The following is a 17,075-nucleotide window of genomic DNA, read 5'->3' on the forward strand; positions in this document are numbered from 1 at the left end:
CTTGACAGTAAATGTGTATGCCTATTGTAATAAAATGTACTAAAGTGAAATAAAGTTTCTTAAATAGACCATCTTCTCGTTAATGTATGTAGCTCATATAGAGACTTTAAATTAGTTTCATAACCAGTCAAGAGTTCCTCATACTGGCTTTAAGTAAAGGAGCTGAGTAGCTCTCTCTGTTGTTGTTTAAGGAGGAGAGGCTGGTTTAGTGGGCGTAGCTGCAGCTGTACCCGGCTGATCCGGATCTCTCAGACACTCCACGCCTCGGCTGCAGCGCAGGATGAAGCAGCACAAGAGGGACGGGGGACCCGCTGGAAGCCAGAAAGAGAGTGACCAGGTAGGCTGAGTGAACCAGGACCACACGTCCAGGTCTGTGTGGACACAATCTGTCTGTGGGTCCAGGTCTGTGTGGATACAATCTGTCTGTGGGTCCAGGTCTGTGTGGACACATTGTGTCTGTGGGTCCAGGTCTGTGTGGACACATTGTGTCTGTGGTTCCAGGTCTGTGTGGACACATTGTGTGGGTCCAGGTCTGTGTGGACACATTGTGTCTGTGGGTCCAGGTCTGTGTGGATACAATCTGTCTGTGGGTCCAGGTCTGTGTGGACACATTGTGTCTGTGGGTCCAGGTCTGTGTGGACACATTGTGTCTGTGGGTCCAGGTCTGTGTGGACACATTGTGTCTGTGGGTCCAGGTCTGTGTGGACATAGTGTGTCTGTGGGTCCAGGTCTGTGTGGACACATTGTGTGGGTCCAGGTCTGTGTGGACACATTGTGTCTGTGGGTCCAGGTCTGTGTGGACACATTGTGTCTGTGGGTCCAGGTCTGTGTGGACACACATTCTTGTGTTCTGGTTCTGGAGGCGGTGGTCCTGGCGCTGCTGGTCCAGAGGAGACCTGCAGGCTGCCCGTTACTCCCTGCATGTCTAACACTGCAGGGAGACTGTGACTGACTTATTTAGAGGCTACTTTTCTCTGCAATCAGTAGATATTCGACCAAAGCTCCAAACACAATGATTAACACATTGATTGTGAAGTTAAAAGAGCAAATAGATAACGATGACATCTATTTCCATCATGTTTAATGCTGTTGAAGGTTTTGGCCATATTTGCATGTAATGAACAATATGTCGTGGGTTCAAGTCCCATCATGACTGCAGAGCCCTGCAGCATTCCTTCTGATGGAAGCAGAGACCAGCAGAACGCACGTGTCACTTCTCAGTGTGGTTGTTCTAATAAAGACAACTTTATGAATCTGTGCTCCATTTAAACATAACCCACAAAACACCATAACCTTTAAAGAGGTAGGCATTAAATAGAATAGTAGAAACATAAATAATGATTTATGTTTAGGTATTAAATTGATGTCTTGTATCTGTATGGCAAAGTGTTTCAATATTAGGTATATTATATATACCTATATATTATATACATAGCCTAATAGTCTTACAGGAATATGAGGATATGTGTATATAAACACAGTTTATATACATATACATGACCTAATATTCTTACAGGAGTAATCATCATCACTAATACAGATATCACAATACATGATACATTAGAGAGTAGATAGTAGTAGGAGGCATGAGGAAACAGTTACATCTACAGCAGCAGTGGATAGAACAATAAAGATAATAAAAGCAGTAATGTATCAGCAATAGTAATAACAATGCAGCTAATATTAATAATGCTAATAGCAGTTGGACAGGACCAGGGTCCAGACAAAACCACAATCATTATGTGAGGTGTATGCAAAACATAACCAAATAGTCAGGCTTATGTTTAAAGCATAATAATGAAATATTCCATCAGTTTGGAAGTCAGTAAATATATTAGGTCACTCTACATGTCTTGTTTTTAATATTTTGTTCCCACTTCCCGTTGCTATTTAACGACACAACGACGTCTCTTGACGTAAGATATACAATGCAGATACACTCACAGTTCTACACAAACCTATATTTACAAACGTATGAATAAGAGGTCCATAAACTACAAGTAGCCTAGATCAGAACAGGAACAGAACAGGAAGTAACTGTTTCTGGGACTTCCAGTTGAAAACTGCTGACTTGACCGCAGTTTATTTGATGCTGGCGTCTACTTTCCAGGCGAGGCCCAGTCCATCTTGAACAAGGCTTATTTTCATCGGCCCAGTCCATCTTGAACATCTTCATCGGCCCAGTCCATCTTGAACAAGGCTTATCTTCATTGGCCCAGTCCATCTTGAACAAGCCTCATCTTCATCGGCCCAGTCCATCTTGAACAAGCCTCATCTTCATCGGCCCAGTCCATCTTGAACAAGGCTTATCTTCATCGGCCCAGTCCATCTTGAACAAGCCTTTTTTTCATCGGCCCAGTTCCACAAAGGTCCATTCCCAAATGTTGACCGCACGGCCTGTACGGCAGAGCCAGAGTGTTACTGCAATGCTCCAGTCTCGCTCCACACTCCAGTTCAGTTATGCACCGCTAGCTGCTTTGCAAGAAGAAGACAACATTGAGCGTTACCCTTAACAGCCCAGAGGCCGCCTCATGGTGAGGTGGTCTGATGGAGGTGTAGTCAGAACACATGGGGGCGTGGCCACTAAGCCAGTACTATTACTGCCATTACTCTGGTACCTTCTATAAGTTATCTTTTTTCATGTAATTTAGTCAATTACTTGACTGATGCTGCGTTCACATCAGAAGCGTTGTGAATTTGACGCGCGAGTAGATTACATGCAAAGCCAATGCACAGATGCGAATGGTTGGGAAAAAGCAAGTTAGTTTCACTTGCTACAAATAAACTGATAAGCCTACATTACATTTTAAATACATTTGTTCAGCTTTAATACGATGGGTTAAAAACACAGGATGCCAGCAACTGAAGAATTAGTTGAAGATTGGAAACAATATATTGATCAATAGACATGAGACATGATCGTAAGCTCACATCTGATACAATAGTATTGGTGATGTAATGTTTCAAACACAGTGGATCTTAGATGTTAGACATCTTGGCAGATCTTGTTGCTTCATTTCAGCTAAACACTGAAATAATGTTCAAACAAGTTCACTTTCAAACAACATTCTGCAACCTCAACAAATATAAACACGTCATCTCTAATACAATAGTAATTATGTTAGATTAGTAAAACATCAACTGTTAAGCATTCATATAGAAACATAACTCAAAGTAGGACATACAGAGGCTTTTTTCTGAGCTCAGGCTGATTAAACAAAGTGACTGTCACTAATAAAACCAGTCACTTCAGAGTAATACACTACAATATCCATATTTACATTCTGACAGACAGTAAACTTATTAATTAATGCACTTTGATACAGACTGAATGAAAGAGTTATGTTAGATCCCAGAGATAAGCTATTCGTGTAGCCCATTTCTTTTTTATTGATTGGCAGAGGAGACGTGCTTGATTCGCAGCGAGACCAGGTCATGTTTGTGCGCTGCGGCACATTAAATAGCCTAGAGTTTTTTTTCAGCATGAGAAATACGATGTGTGGCGGGAGGGCGTGACTTAAGACCGAAATGCGTGACAGTCACGCTCAATGCGTGACACTTGAGAGCCCTGCAACTTGACCGGTATTACAGTATGCCTGTAGTGCCGTGTCTAGAGGCAGCGTGTTACATTTGGTCAAGTTGTGTGTTTTCTGAAAAACCTGAAAAAAGGACTTGGGACATTATTTTAGGAAGGCAACGACATGTGATTTCTGGAACAAATCAGACGTGCCTTCTGCACCAAGCTGACGCAAGTAGTGCATGTGCTCCCTTGCTTTCCTCAGAAGTGGATATTTCCAGAAGTAATCTCCAACAGAAGCTGCCCTGAGGCAGACGGGTCGGACCAGTTCTCACTGTTGACAGATAATGTTGAATTTGATCGGCTTGAAGCAACAACGCCTTTTAGAGACGAAGGAGTTGAACCCATTTTGACCAAACAAGTTTAGCGTGACACATGAGCACCACAATCATGCCTCAGCTTGAATCCCTCTTCACTCATTCCTGACATTTCTGTCATTCTCTGCTTGGCTTTCATCTTGTGGCTGCTCCTCCAACCACTGATCCCTTCTCCTCTTCCTCTCATCTGTTTGCTGCTGTCCTCTTTGATCACATGATCGTGGGGAACACTCATTCATGAGAGCAGCTCTGCCCTAGACTGAGGAGTTGAAATAACCAATATCATAACCACATGTTCTGAGTCCGGCTCATGTTCAGCTGAGGCCGATATGAGGCTTCATCAGTTTGAGTTGGATCCGTGTGCTGGCTCTGCATATTCATTGGTAGTGTTGATCACGGCTGTCTGTGTGACTACCTTTCAGCAGTCATAGAGAGAGGCCAAGAACTCCTTTAGACCCGCAGCCATTTTCCTCAAAAATCCCGAATGGTTTTGCATCCCCATACTAAATACAGAATATCTGCTCAACCACAAGGGCTATTTAAATGATTTTAAAAGTTATAATATACAGAAAACACTTGTGAGACCAGTAAAGAGGTGGTGTATACTATAATACTGGTGTATTGGTTGATGATAGAACACAGGAAAGAAAAAAGAAAGAAACTTAAAAAAAAGAAAACTTCCAGGATGTATTTTCTTTTTTTAATGATGCATATCATCGCTTTTTTTCTACTATAAAATATCACTATATGTTAACAGTATCTCTGTAAAGTTGGACTTTGATTAACTGAAGTTAAATTGGTCATTCATTTAGTGCAGATTTCGTGTACCGTAGTTTTAGGTCCGCTGAAAGCAAAAATGCCCTAACTTTCTTCCTGGACATTGAACGCCTCTGGTTCCACAACAGAAGGCTCTGCTCAAGCAGATGCACAAACACATACCAAGCAAGTATCGTTTAATCCATAAGTAAGTCATATCTCCAGGCCTCTCAAGTTTTTAAGACAGGTAAGAGTGACATATCCTCCTCCTCCTCCTCCTCCCCATCCTCCTCCTCCCCATCCTCCTTCTCCCCCCCGTCCGCGCCTCCGCCCAAGCCGTATGCCCACAGACCAGCCCCCCTCCCCCCCATATTATTATTAGCTTTATTTTTATTGGTTGCTGGATTACATTTCACCCAGATACAACAGATACGCTTTTCTGATTGGCTATTCGTGTAGCCCATTTCTTTTTTTGATTCGCTGATGAGTGGCACCTCGCGGCAGAGCTCCAGGGGATTCGGGGGAGACGTGCTTGATTCCTCCATGGTGAGGGCAGCGCGACCAGGTCATGTTTGTGCGCTGCGGCACATTAAATAGCCTAGAGTTTTTTTTCAGCGTGAGAAATACGATGTGTGGCGGGAGGGCGTGACTTAAGACCGAAATGCGTGACACTTGAGAGCCCTGTATCTCAGTTTTTGGGTTGAAAAAAATGCAATGTGGTTGATATCTTACTGAGGCTTTGTCTCACAGTGGTTTTGGCGCAATTGGCGGATTCCGTAGGCGGTTGTGGTTCCGAAATAACTTTGAGCTAGGGGAGAAATCAGATTGTCTTCTGCATAATGAGTACACGAGTAATGAGTTTTGATAATGTTAGTACATTTTGATGATAATACTTTTACTTACTTTGTTTACTGGGTAAAAACCCAAAACTAAGTAAAGGATCCAAGTACTTCCTCCACCATTATATTGTCCAAGTTCCTGCCTAACGTGACTCACTTAGTAACCCAGTTTCCTGTGTGCATGTAAACACACTGGTCTTATCTCTTCAAGACACTGCAACAAAACAGGGCATCGAGGAGAAGAATGTCAGTTACACAACAAGACAGTTAAGAAACAGGTTTTTAAATGTATTTTACAGCTCAGATTCCTAGTTGTTATGACATAGAATGCTTCCTATGTGTTTCCAGGTTATGGAATCTGTTGTGTAGAGTACTAATTATACAAGCCGCCATATAGTTTGCAGCTATTACGGCTCATATTTACATTTGTTGTTCGGCGGGGACTTCTAGTGGCCAAAGGAAGTAGTATAAGGTTATAAAAAGTGACACGGGGTGTATCCCTTAGTGGCCATAGAAAGTAGTATAAGGTTATAAAGAGTGACACGGGGTGCATCCCTGGGCTGCAGTCAAATAGTCAAAACATGACCTCCTAGCGTCTAACCCTAACCACTTCTCCTTGACCTATGGGGGAAACGTCATGGGGTTAAGGAAAGATGGGAAGGAGACTTCATGAGGAGCATAAATAAGGAAGCATTGAAGCTCCTTTCCTTTGGTAAAGGTAGGTCCAGTGGTTCCTATGCTAAAGGAGCTAAGTTAGGAAGCATTGAAGCTCCTTTCTTTTGGTGAAGGAAGGTCCAGTGTGTCCTATGCTAAAGGAGCTAAGTTAGGAAGCATTGAAGCTCCTTCCCTTTGCGTTTAGAGAATTCAACCGGCACTCATCATGGCGGCCACTTAGGTACTTCAGGTCATTTCTCTCAGTTAGAACCTTCCTCACCAAAGAGACTCTTCCACCGCAGCCCAAGTCTCCTCCCTGTTTCCCTCACCTGCATCTTTTCCACACGAGGAGTGAGGAAAAACGGAAACGCATCTTAAGAGAAATGAGACGTCCTTTCCTCTGAAGCATCACCTGAAGCGTCGTCTGTTTCTGATGACTGAGGATCAGCTGATCACGTCTGACCTCAACCTGACCAAGTTGTTTGGTGGTATGAACAAAACCAAATATTTTGTTGACTAAGCCTAAAAAAATAACTGTGTTTCCCAACGTTACACGTGTGTTTAAAGCTGCTCTTCTTCTCATGGTTATAGAACGCTCACGCTTTAAAACCTGCCAGAATGCGTTCGTTTCACAAAGGCTAATTAAAAGTTCCTGTACGTCGTTTTAGGAAATATTTCTTTGTACTTGTGGTTCTAACAATCCATGTTCCTGCTGCACAGAGCTGGATTCCCAAGATCCTCAAGAAGCGAGTCTGCACCACTTTTATTGAAGACACTTTCAGGTAATTACTTCTTTCTCTGTTTTTTCTAAAATGCATAAATATTGGATTCTACTGACGTGAAAGCAGGCTCCAACATTCGGTTCAGGAAAGTGGAGGTAATGTTCGGCATTACCTCCACTCCACTCCATTACCTCCACTTTCCACGTACCTCCACTTTTTTCAATTTGATTTTAGAATTGATTTAAAGTTTCACTCAGACTCCAGCATACATGTGTGCTTTGACTTCTCTTGCAACAAAACTCTGCTGCAGTCTCCTGAAAACTATTCTTAGAACTTTGGGTGCTCATGCGAAGAGAAAGAACAGAAGTCAATGAGTTAAAATAAACGGTTATATTAAAGTTCAAATGGTGATACAGTGTACATTACTCAGCTGAGGCTCTCTGAGTCTGTCTCGCTTCAGCTCAAAGACCTCGAACAGGAATCTACAACCTGGTTTTAACATCCCAGCACATTGGGCTCATTCGCCTCATTGGTTCAAATCTACGGCATGCGATTGGCTAAAAGTCCCACAGGGGCGGAGTCTTTCTTTGGCGTAGGTTTTGAAGATGGCTCCATAACATTCCTGTTTTCCGATACCTGAAGTCCTCACTTCGCCCTCCTGTGTTTACTAACACAATATTGTACATTGAAGGAATTGTTATCAAGTTCTATTTGTTACAGCTGATGAGAATCTTATTACAGCTCACAGTCATCTTCCCACAGAAACCCTTCACCTCTGCTGGTTGAAATGCAAATCAAATCCCTCTCCTGTTCCTTATCTCATTCATCAATCACTTGTTTAGACAGGCCACAAACCAAGAACAGGACGAACCACAGGTGGTCCATTCTCTTTGTTCCTAAGAGCAAATGCTCGCTCGTAAAAAAAACAACCACGGTCTGTGTGTAAATGACCTCTGCACTCCCAGTACAGAGCCCATGGGACCCTGAGCAACACCATATCATCCATCCCGTTCTCCACAATCCTTTCACATCAGAATCATTACACAGCAACAAAAACATAGTGACCTTCATATGCATACAATTACACACCCTTCATACTAATATCCCTTACTCCCCATCATATCCCTCTTATGCATTGTAATGTACACAATAAACATTTCTTTACTATACATGTGCAAGTCCAATTATGACAAACTAAACAATTAAAAACCCTACACTCCTGATCGAGACTCAAAATTGGTTGTGGGTTTGCTTTCCCCCAAGAGAGAGATTCGGGTTGTACGATCTATGAAGCAGTAAAAGAATCTTACTGTCCAAACTAGTCCCATCAATCAACCACATGACCCGTTTGTGTGTGTGTGTTGCTTTGTGCGTCAGCAATGGAGCGCTGTGTCAGTGTGGCGGTATGCGGGAGGCGCATGGCTCTGTGGCAACGGGCGACTTCTTTGGAGCGGCCATCGTCACTCAGTGGGACAGCAGGCAACACGCCTCCGACTTTCCCACCGACGCCTTCGGGGAACTGGAGTTTGCCGGTGCCGGACGCAAACACAGTCACGTGAGTGACGGTGGAGAGCACACTCCGACACACAATTTAAACTGATGATGAACCCACCTTTAGAGCAGTGGTGGCCATACATTTTGGATTGTGATACAATATACAAAAAAAATACAAGTCAGTAATTAAATAGTTCTTAACCAGATTCTTCGAAAGCAAATCAGTGTTTCTCGACCAGAAAACCCCATGTGCCAAAATAACTACACAACAACACTACTGAAGAGTTTAAAATGTAACAAGTCTGCTGCTCTTAAAGTTAATTTATATTAATTCAATACAGCTGTTGAGCCCTAGGGTCCCCTAATTAGGAAAAAAACATGTTAGGTATCAAATTAAACATACAAATCAGGGCTACAATAATATATAATCTCCATGTACAATCTCTAAACACAACTCAAGCAATAAATAGGATTAGAGGTTAGGGTTAGGGTTTAGGGTTTGGTTGGGGGCGTGGCCCTCCGGAGAGGGCCCTGAGAGGCACTGGCACTAAGGTTAGGGTTGAAGGACTACAGGGCTACAGGGCCCATGCAGAAATGGTCAAATATTATTATATCCGCATGTCTGTCGTTGGTTTGATGGAGTGTTGCTTGGGATGGCACTCTGAACTTTTAGATTTAATTCCCATGTACATTAGAGTCGGATAAACAGTAGGAATGATGTTAAAATCCATCCATCCATCCATTTTTAACCGCTTATCCGGGGTCGGGTCGCGGTGGCAGCAGGTTCAGCAGGCCGACCCAAGCATCTCTCTCACAAGCAACATTTTCCAGCCCATTCTGGGGGACCCCGAGGCGTTCCAAGGCCAGCCGGGAGATATAATCCCTCCAGCGTGTCCTCGGTCTTCCCCGGGGCCTCCTACCAGTTGGACGTGCCTGGAAAACCTCTAATGGTAGGTGTCCAGGAGGCATCCTGACTAGATGCCCGAACCACCTCAGCTGACTCCTTTCGACAGGAAGGAGCAGCGGCTCGACTCCAAGCTCCCTCCTGACGTCCGAGCTCCTTACTCTATCTCTAAGGCTGAGCCCGGCCACCCTACGGAGGAAGCTCATTTCGGCCGCTTGTATACGAGACCTCGTTCTTTCGGTCACGACCCAGAGTTCGTGGCCATAGGTGAGGGTTGGAACGTAGACCGACCAGTAAATGGAGAGCTTTGCCTTCCGGCTCAGCTCCCTCTTCACCAAGACGGACCGGTACAGCCTGTCGATCTCCCGCTCCACCTTACCCTCACTCGTGAACAAGACCCCAAGATACTTGAACTCCTTCGCTTGGGGTAGGCAGTTTGTCCCCACCTGGAGGGAGCAATGCACCGGTTTCCGGCAGAGCACCATGGCCTCAGATTTGGAGGTGCTAACTCTCATCCCTGCCGCTTCACACTCGGCTGCAAAACGCCCCAGTAAATGCTGGAGGTCACGGTCCGAGGAGGCAAACAGGACCACATCATCCGCGAACAGCAGGGAGGCGATCCCGAGACTCCCGAACCGGATCCTCTCCGCCCCCTGGCTGCGCCTAGATATCCTGTCCATGAAAGTCACGAACAGGACCGGTGATAAAGGGCAGCCCTGGCGGAGGCCAACACCCACCGGGAACGTGTCTGACTTACTACCGAGGATCCGAACACAGCTCCTACTGCAGGCGTACAGAGACCGGATGGCCCGTGCCAACGGGTCCGGCACCCCATACTCCCGCAGCACCCCCCACAAAAACCCCTGAGGGACCCGGTCGAAAGCTTTCTCCAGGTCTACAAAGCACATGTAGACTGGTTGGGCGAACTCCCAGGACCCCTCCAGTAGTCTTGCGAGGGTAAAGAGCTGGTCCACTGTTCCTCGGCCGGGACGGAATCCGCACTGTTCGTCTTGAATCTGAGGTTCGACAATCGGTCGGAGCCTCCCTTCCAGCACCCTGGCATAAGCTTTTCCCGGGAGGCTGAGCAGTGTGATACCACGATAGTTCGAGCACACTCTCCGGTCCCCCTTCTTAAAGATGGGAACCACCACCCTGGTCTGCCAGTCCATGGGCACTGTTCCCGACCCCCATGTGACACTGCAAAGGCGTGTCAGCCAAGACAGCCCAACAGTGTCCAGCGCTTTCAGCATCTCAGGGCGGATCTCATCCACCCCCGGCGCCTTGCCACCAAGAAGCTTTTTGACTACCTTAGTGACCTCTGCCAGGGATATAGGTGCATCTACCCCAAGGACTTCAGGCACTGTCCCCTCTCCAGGGGACATGTTGGCCGGGTTTAGGAGTTCCTCAAAGTGCTCTTTCCACCGCCCGACGATGTCCACAGTCCGGGTCAGCAGTTCCCCTCCCCCGCTAAGAACAGCCTGGGGTAGGCCCTGCATTCCCTTCCTGAGCCGCCGGATGGTTTGCCAGAACCTCCTTGAGGCCAACCGAAAGTCCTTCTCCATGGCCTTCCCGAACTCCTCCCATGCCCGGGTTTTAGCATCCGCGACAGCCACAGCTGCAGCCCTTCTGGCCTGCCGGTACCTGTCAGCTGCTTCAGGAGACCCCTGGGCCAACCAGGCCCGAAAGGCCTCCTTCTTCAGCTTGACGGCTTCCCTCACCCCCGGTGTCCACCACTGGGTTCTCGGGTTGCCGCCACGACAGGCACCGATGACCTTCTGGCCACAGCTCCTAGCGGCCGCGTCCACAATAGAGGCTTTGAACATGGTCCACTCGGATTCCATGTCCCCAGCCTCCCTCGAGATGTGTGAGAAGCTCTTCCGGAGGTGGGAGTTGAAGACCTCCCGGACAGGATCCTCTGCCAGACGTTCCCCGTTCACCCTCACTACACGTTTGGGCTTGCCAGGTCTCTCTAGCCGACTCCCCCGCCATCTGATCCAACTCACCACCAGGTGGTGATCAGTTGACAGCTCTGCTCCTCTCTTCACCCGAGTGTCCAAGACATACGGCCGCAGATCAGATGATACGACTACAAAGTCGATCATTGATCTCCGGCCTAAGGTGTTCTGGTACCAGGTACACTTATGAGCCACCTTATGCTCGAACATGGTGTTCGTTATGGACAAACTGTGGCTAGCACAGAAGTCCAACAACAAAACACCGTTTGGGTTCAGATTGGGCAGGCCGTTCCTCCCAATCACGCCCCGCCAGGTTTCTCTGTCATTGCCCACGTGAGCGTTGAAGTCTCCCAGGAGAACTATGGAGTCGGCAGGCGGCGCCTTTTCCAGGACCCCTCCCACCGATTCCAAGAAGGCCGGATACTCCGAAATGCTGTTCGGTGCATAAGCACAAACAACAGTCAGAGCTTTACTCCCCGCAACCCGTAAGCGCAGGGAGGCGACCCTCTCGTTCTCCGGGAAAAACTCCAACATAGTGGCGCCCAGCCGGGGGCTCGTGAGTATCCCCACTCCCGCCCGGCGCCTCTCACCCAGGGCAACTCCAGAAAAGGACAAAGTCCAACCCTTCTCCAGGAGCTTGGTTCCAGAGCCCGTGCTGTGCGTGGAGGTGAGCCCAACTATATCTAGCTGGTACCGCTCCACCTCCCGCACCAGCTCCGGCTCTTTCCCCACTAGCGAGGTGACGTTCCACGTCCCTAGAGCTAGTCTATGCTGCAGGCGATCGGCTCGCCCAGGTCTCCCGCCTGGCCCGCCGCCTGGCCCGCCGCCCGGTCTGCATAGCACCCGACCCCGATGCTTCCCCCCGCGGGTGGTGAGTCCACAAGGTTGCTGGTCCATGATCTTTTTTCGGGCTGAGCCCGACCGGGCCCCATGGGTGAAAGCCCGGCCACCAGACGCTCGCCGTCGAGCGGGTCTGGCTCCGGGAGGGTGCCCCGGTGATGTTAAAATGTCTTGGTGAAACACATCTTTGTCTGAATCATCGGACATTATTTGATGAATGCTTTGCTTTCTGGGTCTAGTTTCTGCGGCTGTCCAGTGACACCTCGCCCCAGATGGTGTACACCCTGATGACGGATCACTGGGGCCTGCCCTCGCCCAACCTGGTGGTGTCGGTGGTGGGGGGGGACGGCCACGAGAAGATAAAAACATGGGTTAGAGATGTCTTGAGGAACGGGCTGGTCAGGGCTGCTCAGAGCACAGGTAAGAACCCAGAGTCACCAGGAGGGTCCATGGAAACCATTGAGAATCCAAACTGGAACCATTTTGGACGCAAATTTCAGAAATTCTAAAATATTGTTTGTAAGATGTGTCGATTAACATAATGTAGCTCGGGACATTTGACATAAACAGATGAGTTTTAGATTTGCTTAATTCTGGCTAAAACATCAATGAGTTAAATGTCAAGAGAATAAGTGTCCACTGGTAGGGATTTAGGTGAAAGAATAAAGAGTTTAAAAGGGACGCTCGTGGGAGCTACCGGAGGTCGACTCGTAGTCGGTAGAAAGCCAAGTTGAAATCCGTTTGGTACGTTGATACCTCTGGTAGCTGGACAGAGCGAAGGGTTCCTCCTCTTCTGCTGAAGAAGCGACACTGCAAGAGGCGAGGAAATAAGGACACAGGGAAAGTTTGTTGTTTTAAAATTGTTCTGCATTATGTTTTTATGCTTTTAATGGTTTTATGTGAAGCACTTTGAATGGCCTTGTTATTGAAATGTGATACAAATAAACTTGCCTTGCCTATTGAACTGGCCCTCCTGATATGAAGAGCCCGGCGGTTCCAGGCGTCAAACTTCAGAAATACATGTAGAGAAATATATTCTTTACTTTCACACAGCACTTCAATGTGGAATATATATATATGCTAAATGAAAAGTGAATGTTATGTGCGCCACCTCACTACTGTTCCCAGGGGCCTGGATCCTGACGGGCGGTCTGAGGGAAGACGTGGCCCGCTGTGTGGGCGAGGCGGTGAGGGACCACGGGGCCGCGGCCCCAGCTATCTCCAGAAAGAAAGTGATCGCTGTGGGGATGGCCCCCTGGGGCCTGGTGCACAACCGGCAGCAGCTCGTCAACGCCCAGGTACTCATGCAGCGGTGTGCAGACCATGGGCGTGTCCTGGGACAGGCAGCTCTGAGCCGGCTCCTTTGGGTGGTAAAAGGTTCCCTCCAAAATACGGATAGATCAAAATAGTCTTTGTCCCTCAAATTGTCCCAAAGGTTTATATATTAAACCAATTACATGAGTTTAAATGACCACGGGACCTATATAGGTCCTTTTTTAAGATTTTAATTAAACTGTGTAAAACATTACAATAATCATGAACAAATATATTGATGCTACACATCAAATTAAACAAGAGAACCTGGGCTACAATAATTAGTCAGCCATTTCAACACAACTTAAACACCAACTAAAATAATTATTAAAATAAAATAGTTATAATTTTGTCTCAGAGTCAGCCCACTCTGCATGATTCCGGAACTAGCAGCCCGTAGCTTGGTGTTATCAGAAAAAGACAAATAGCAAAAAGCAAGACAATTCCACACAGATTCCAAATCTATTCACCAAATCCCTCTGCTGCAAAGCATCACTGAGATATGAACCAAAGAACACAGCAACATAAATCGCAAATATAAGAAAAAATGCAGTTCCCTCAGTAAATCCCCACTAATACAAGTTTATTGAACATCATAAGTCATATACAAGTGAAATATAAGGTTTGCTACATGAAAAAATTCAAATGTCACAGATGCGCGAAAATATGCGCAAATGTGCCGAAATGCTAATTTTGCATTCTCGCCTGAATTCTCTCTGTACTTTACCCAATCTGACTTTGTTCTGCTTCACTTTTTCAAGTAAAAAACAGTGCAGAGAGACTGTTCACATATTGTGCTATGATTTGGGAGAGCCTCAGGGCTTAATGAAGCATCATTTCAACGAGATAATCATCCTGAAAGTGCTGTTTTCTATAGGCGGACCTGGAACTTCTATTTGTTCTGTGTTTCAATCTTTATTTACTCTTAGCCAGCAACATATATACTAATATTTACACATCTGACCAAAAGCTCACAAGGGTTGCCTTTATTATAACACCAAAATTATTCAAATAGCCCTTGTGGTTGCAGAGATACAACCTTTTTAGTTTGGGTATGCTATTTTCCTAAAAAATGCCTTGGTGCTTAACGGGGCTTAAAAGGTTAAGAAAGTTGGTTAGAGATGAACACGTTTTTAAAGAAAGACTCCGTTTCTCTCAGACTACTACACTTCTTCTGGGTCTTCACAGCCTGGATGGAGACTGTGAGGATGTTTCAGGGAGAGCATAGAGAAAGACATGATCATCATCTCTGGAAACAAACCTGCAATATGCCATCTACATTTACGTAAATACATAACCTAGAAAACATTCCCAAGGTTCTGAGTATTGTACATCCCGTGACCCAGTAGTGTGGGATGTGTAGAAGGAAAGAAGGAAGGGAGGATGTTGTTAACCACCAGTGATGGACTGATGAAGACCTTTGTGTTGTCTGGTGAAGGGCAGTTTTCCTGCTCGGTACTACGTCCAGAACCTGTCCCGGGACTCCTGCTGCCTGGACAACAACTGCCAGGCCTTCCTGCTGGTGGACGACGGGACTGTGGGCCGGCGGGGCGGGGAGACGGCCTTCAGAGGAAACCTGGAGGACTACATCTCCCATCAGCGCACCGGCATCTGGGGTGAGACTGAGACCGACATGGACTCTGTTGTATTACGGCCAGGTGTCATTAGACAGGGTACTCTATACTAGATGACTGTCAGGTGTCATTAGACAGTAGGGTACTCTATACTAGATGACTGTCAGGTGTCATTAGACAGTAGGGTACTCTATACTAGATGACTGTCAGGTGTCATAGACAGTAGGGTGCTCTATACTAGATGACTGTCAGGTGTCATTAGACAGTAGGGTGCTCTATACTAGATGACTGTCAGGTGTCATAGACAGTAGGGTGCTCTATACTAGATGACTGTCAGGTGTCATTAGACAGTAAGGTGCTCTATACTAGATGACTGTCAGGTGTCATTAGACAGAGTGCTCTAGACTAGATGACTGTCAGGTGTCATAGACAGTAGGGTGCTCTAAACTAGATGACTGTCAGGTGTCATAGACAGTAGGGTGCTCTATACTAGATGACTGTCAGGTGTCATAGACAGTAGGGTGCTCTAGACTAGATGGCTGTCAGGTGTTATCAGACATTAGGGTGCTCTAGTCTTGTTTTGGCTTTCAGATTGTTTATATTCTTCTCACAGAGCCTTGAAGCATTTGGTGGATTTTGCTTGCTGGACTTTCAAACATGATACCTTGACTTCCCATAACATTGAAAGAGTGAAGTGCATGTCTGAAGGGGGCGAATGGGTTAACTGTGTAGCTACATCGCCACCCTCTGGTCACGGTCATAGTTGTGCCGTGTGTCACACTGCATGCCAAACCAAGTTTAAAATGTATATGATTGTTCTATGACTTACTGGATGTGAGCCGCTGTGTCCGCAGAGGCCTCTACCCGGGTAGATAGAGGGCAAAACAAAGCCAATATTGATCTATCTATCAATAATATCTACCAACTCAGGATGAGACCATTTAGTGCAATTTTGGAGAGGTTGTCTGATATTATGGTAGAGCATTTCAGATTGTATTTCTTTAATGTGAGGATCTTTTCCTTCTTTTCTTCCGATACCAGGAAGCGGCAGCATTGAGATCCCGGTTCTGTGTCTGCTCATCTCAGGAGACGCCAGCATGCTGGAGGTGAGGGAACTTTACACACCAGGATAGTTTGGGAGATTCTACCATTTTGAAGTGGAATTTGCGTCTGAAGTTTGAAATGCTAGCATTGTAAAAAACACAACATCCAAAAACATGTCATAAACGTTTAGTATAAAGTCTGCCTGTTTTTTTTTTACTTTTTCCGAAAATCCAATTAATGACCGAATTCCCCCTTTTTGCTTGACCACAGCACTAACGTTGTTCCATACTTGTCCTGTTGTTGTGGAGGCCCTTCTGCTGCACATCACCCAACTGACCATGATGATAATGCCATCATATATCATGGTATATGATCTCTGTGATACAACATACAAAAGTACCAAAATGACTGTAAAAGAGATATAGCTCTCCTTGTCACTTACATGTTTTATTCATTTAGATATATTAGCATTAAACATAAATACAAAAATGAGGTTTGTCAGACAATAATAAAGTACAGAAAAAAAACATCAGAAAAAAAATACAACCACACCGACACCCTTTAATGATCTTTTACACAGCCCTGCATTTATTCCTACATTTTCCTGAACACATAAATCCCGCCCACGAGGACTTGACCACTCCTCTAATTTCTTATAAATGCCATTAGATTTCCCCATGCTTGCTCAGTTTGGCTTGAACTGTTCTTTACCCTGGCATCATGTGTTCAAATGTCTCCGTCATGAGTCTGGTGACTGCTCCCTGACCCTCTGAAGAAGTTCAGTGTATTGAAACTGTCCTGTCATTTAAACTGAGTACCTGTGTTCCCCGTCTCAGAGACTGGATGTCTCTCTGAGGAAAGCGATGCCCTGGCTGGTTCTGGCTGGATCTGGTCCTGCTGCAGACCTCATCAGTGAGCTGCTGGACCAGCTCTCCTCCACGGGCCTCAGTACCTCCTCTCCTCCAGCAGAGGGCGATGCTGCCGAGGGTCTCAGCGCAGAGCTCCGCCACAAGGTCCGGGTCCAGGTCCAGAGACACTTCCCCGCTGAGGCCGAGCTGGAGAGACTGGTGGACAGCGTGAGTCAG

General features: G+C 46.3%; 1 protein-coding gene across 1 annotated transcript in view; it reads left to right on the forward strand.

The window, feature by feature from the left end:
• Positions 1 to 280: 280 nt before the first annotated feature.
• The window catches only part of trpm4a (transient receptor potential cation channel, subfamily M, member 4a), a gene marked incomplete at its 5' end in the record, with an annotated part of 38,481 nt that continues 21,686 nt past the window's right edge, over positions 281 to 17,075 (forward strand). The window contains 8 exons of the mRNA XM_079233475.1: positions 281 to 337; positions 6,864 to 6,925; positions 8,243 to 8,420; positions 12,298 to 12,478; positions 13,187 to 13,356; positions 14,811 to 14,988; positions 15,988 to 16,052; positions 16,827 to 17,066. Of these exons, the coding sequence (XP_079089601.1) occupies positions 281 to 337; positions 6,864 to 6,925; positions 8,243 to 8,420; positions 12,298 to 12,478; positions 13,187 to 13,356; positions 14,811 to 14,988; positions 15,988 to 16,052; positions 16,827 to 17,066 (1,131 nt within the window). The remainder of the gene's footprint in view (positions 338 to 6,863; positions 6,926 to 8,242; positions 8,421 to 12,297; positions 12,479 to 13,186; positions 13,357 to 14,810; positions 14,989 to 15,987; positions 16,053 to 16,826; positions 17,067 to 17,075) is intronic.

Source organism: Taurulus bubalis, assembly GCF_910589615.1.
Source record: "Taurulus bubalis genome assembly, chromosome: 17".
NCBI lineage: Eukaryota > Metazoa > Chordata > Actinopteri > Perciformes > Cottidae > Taurulus > Taurulus bubalis.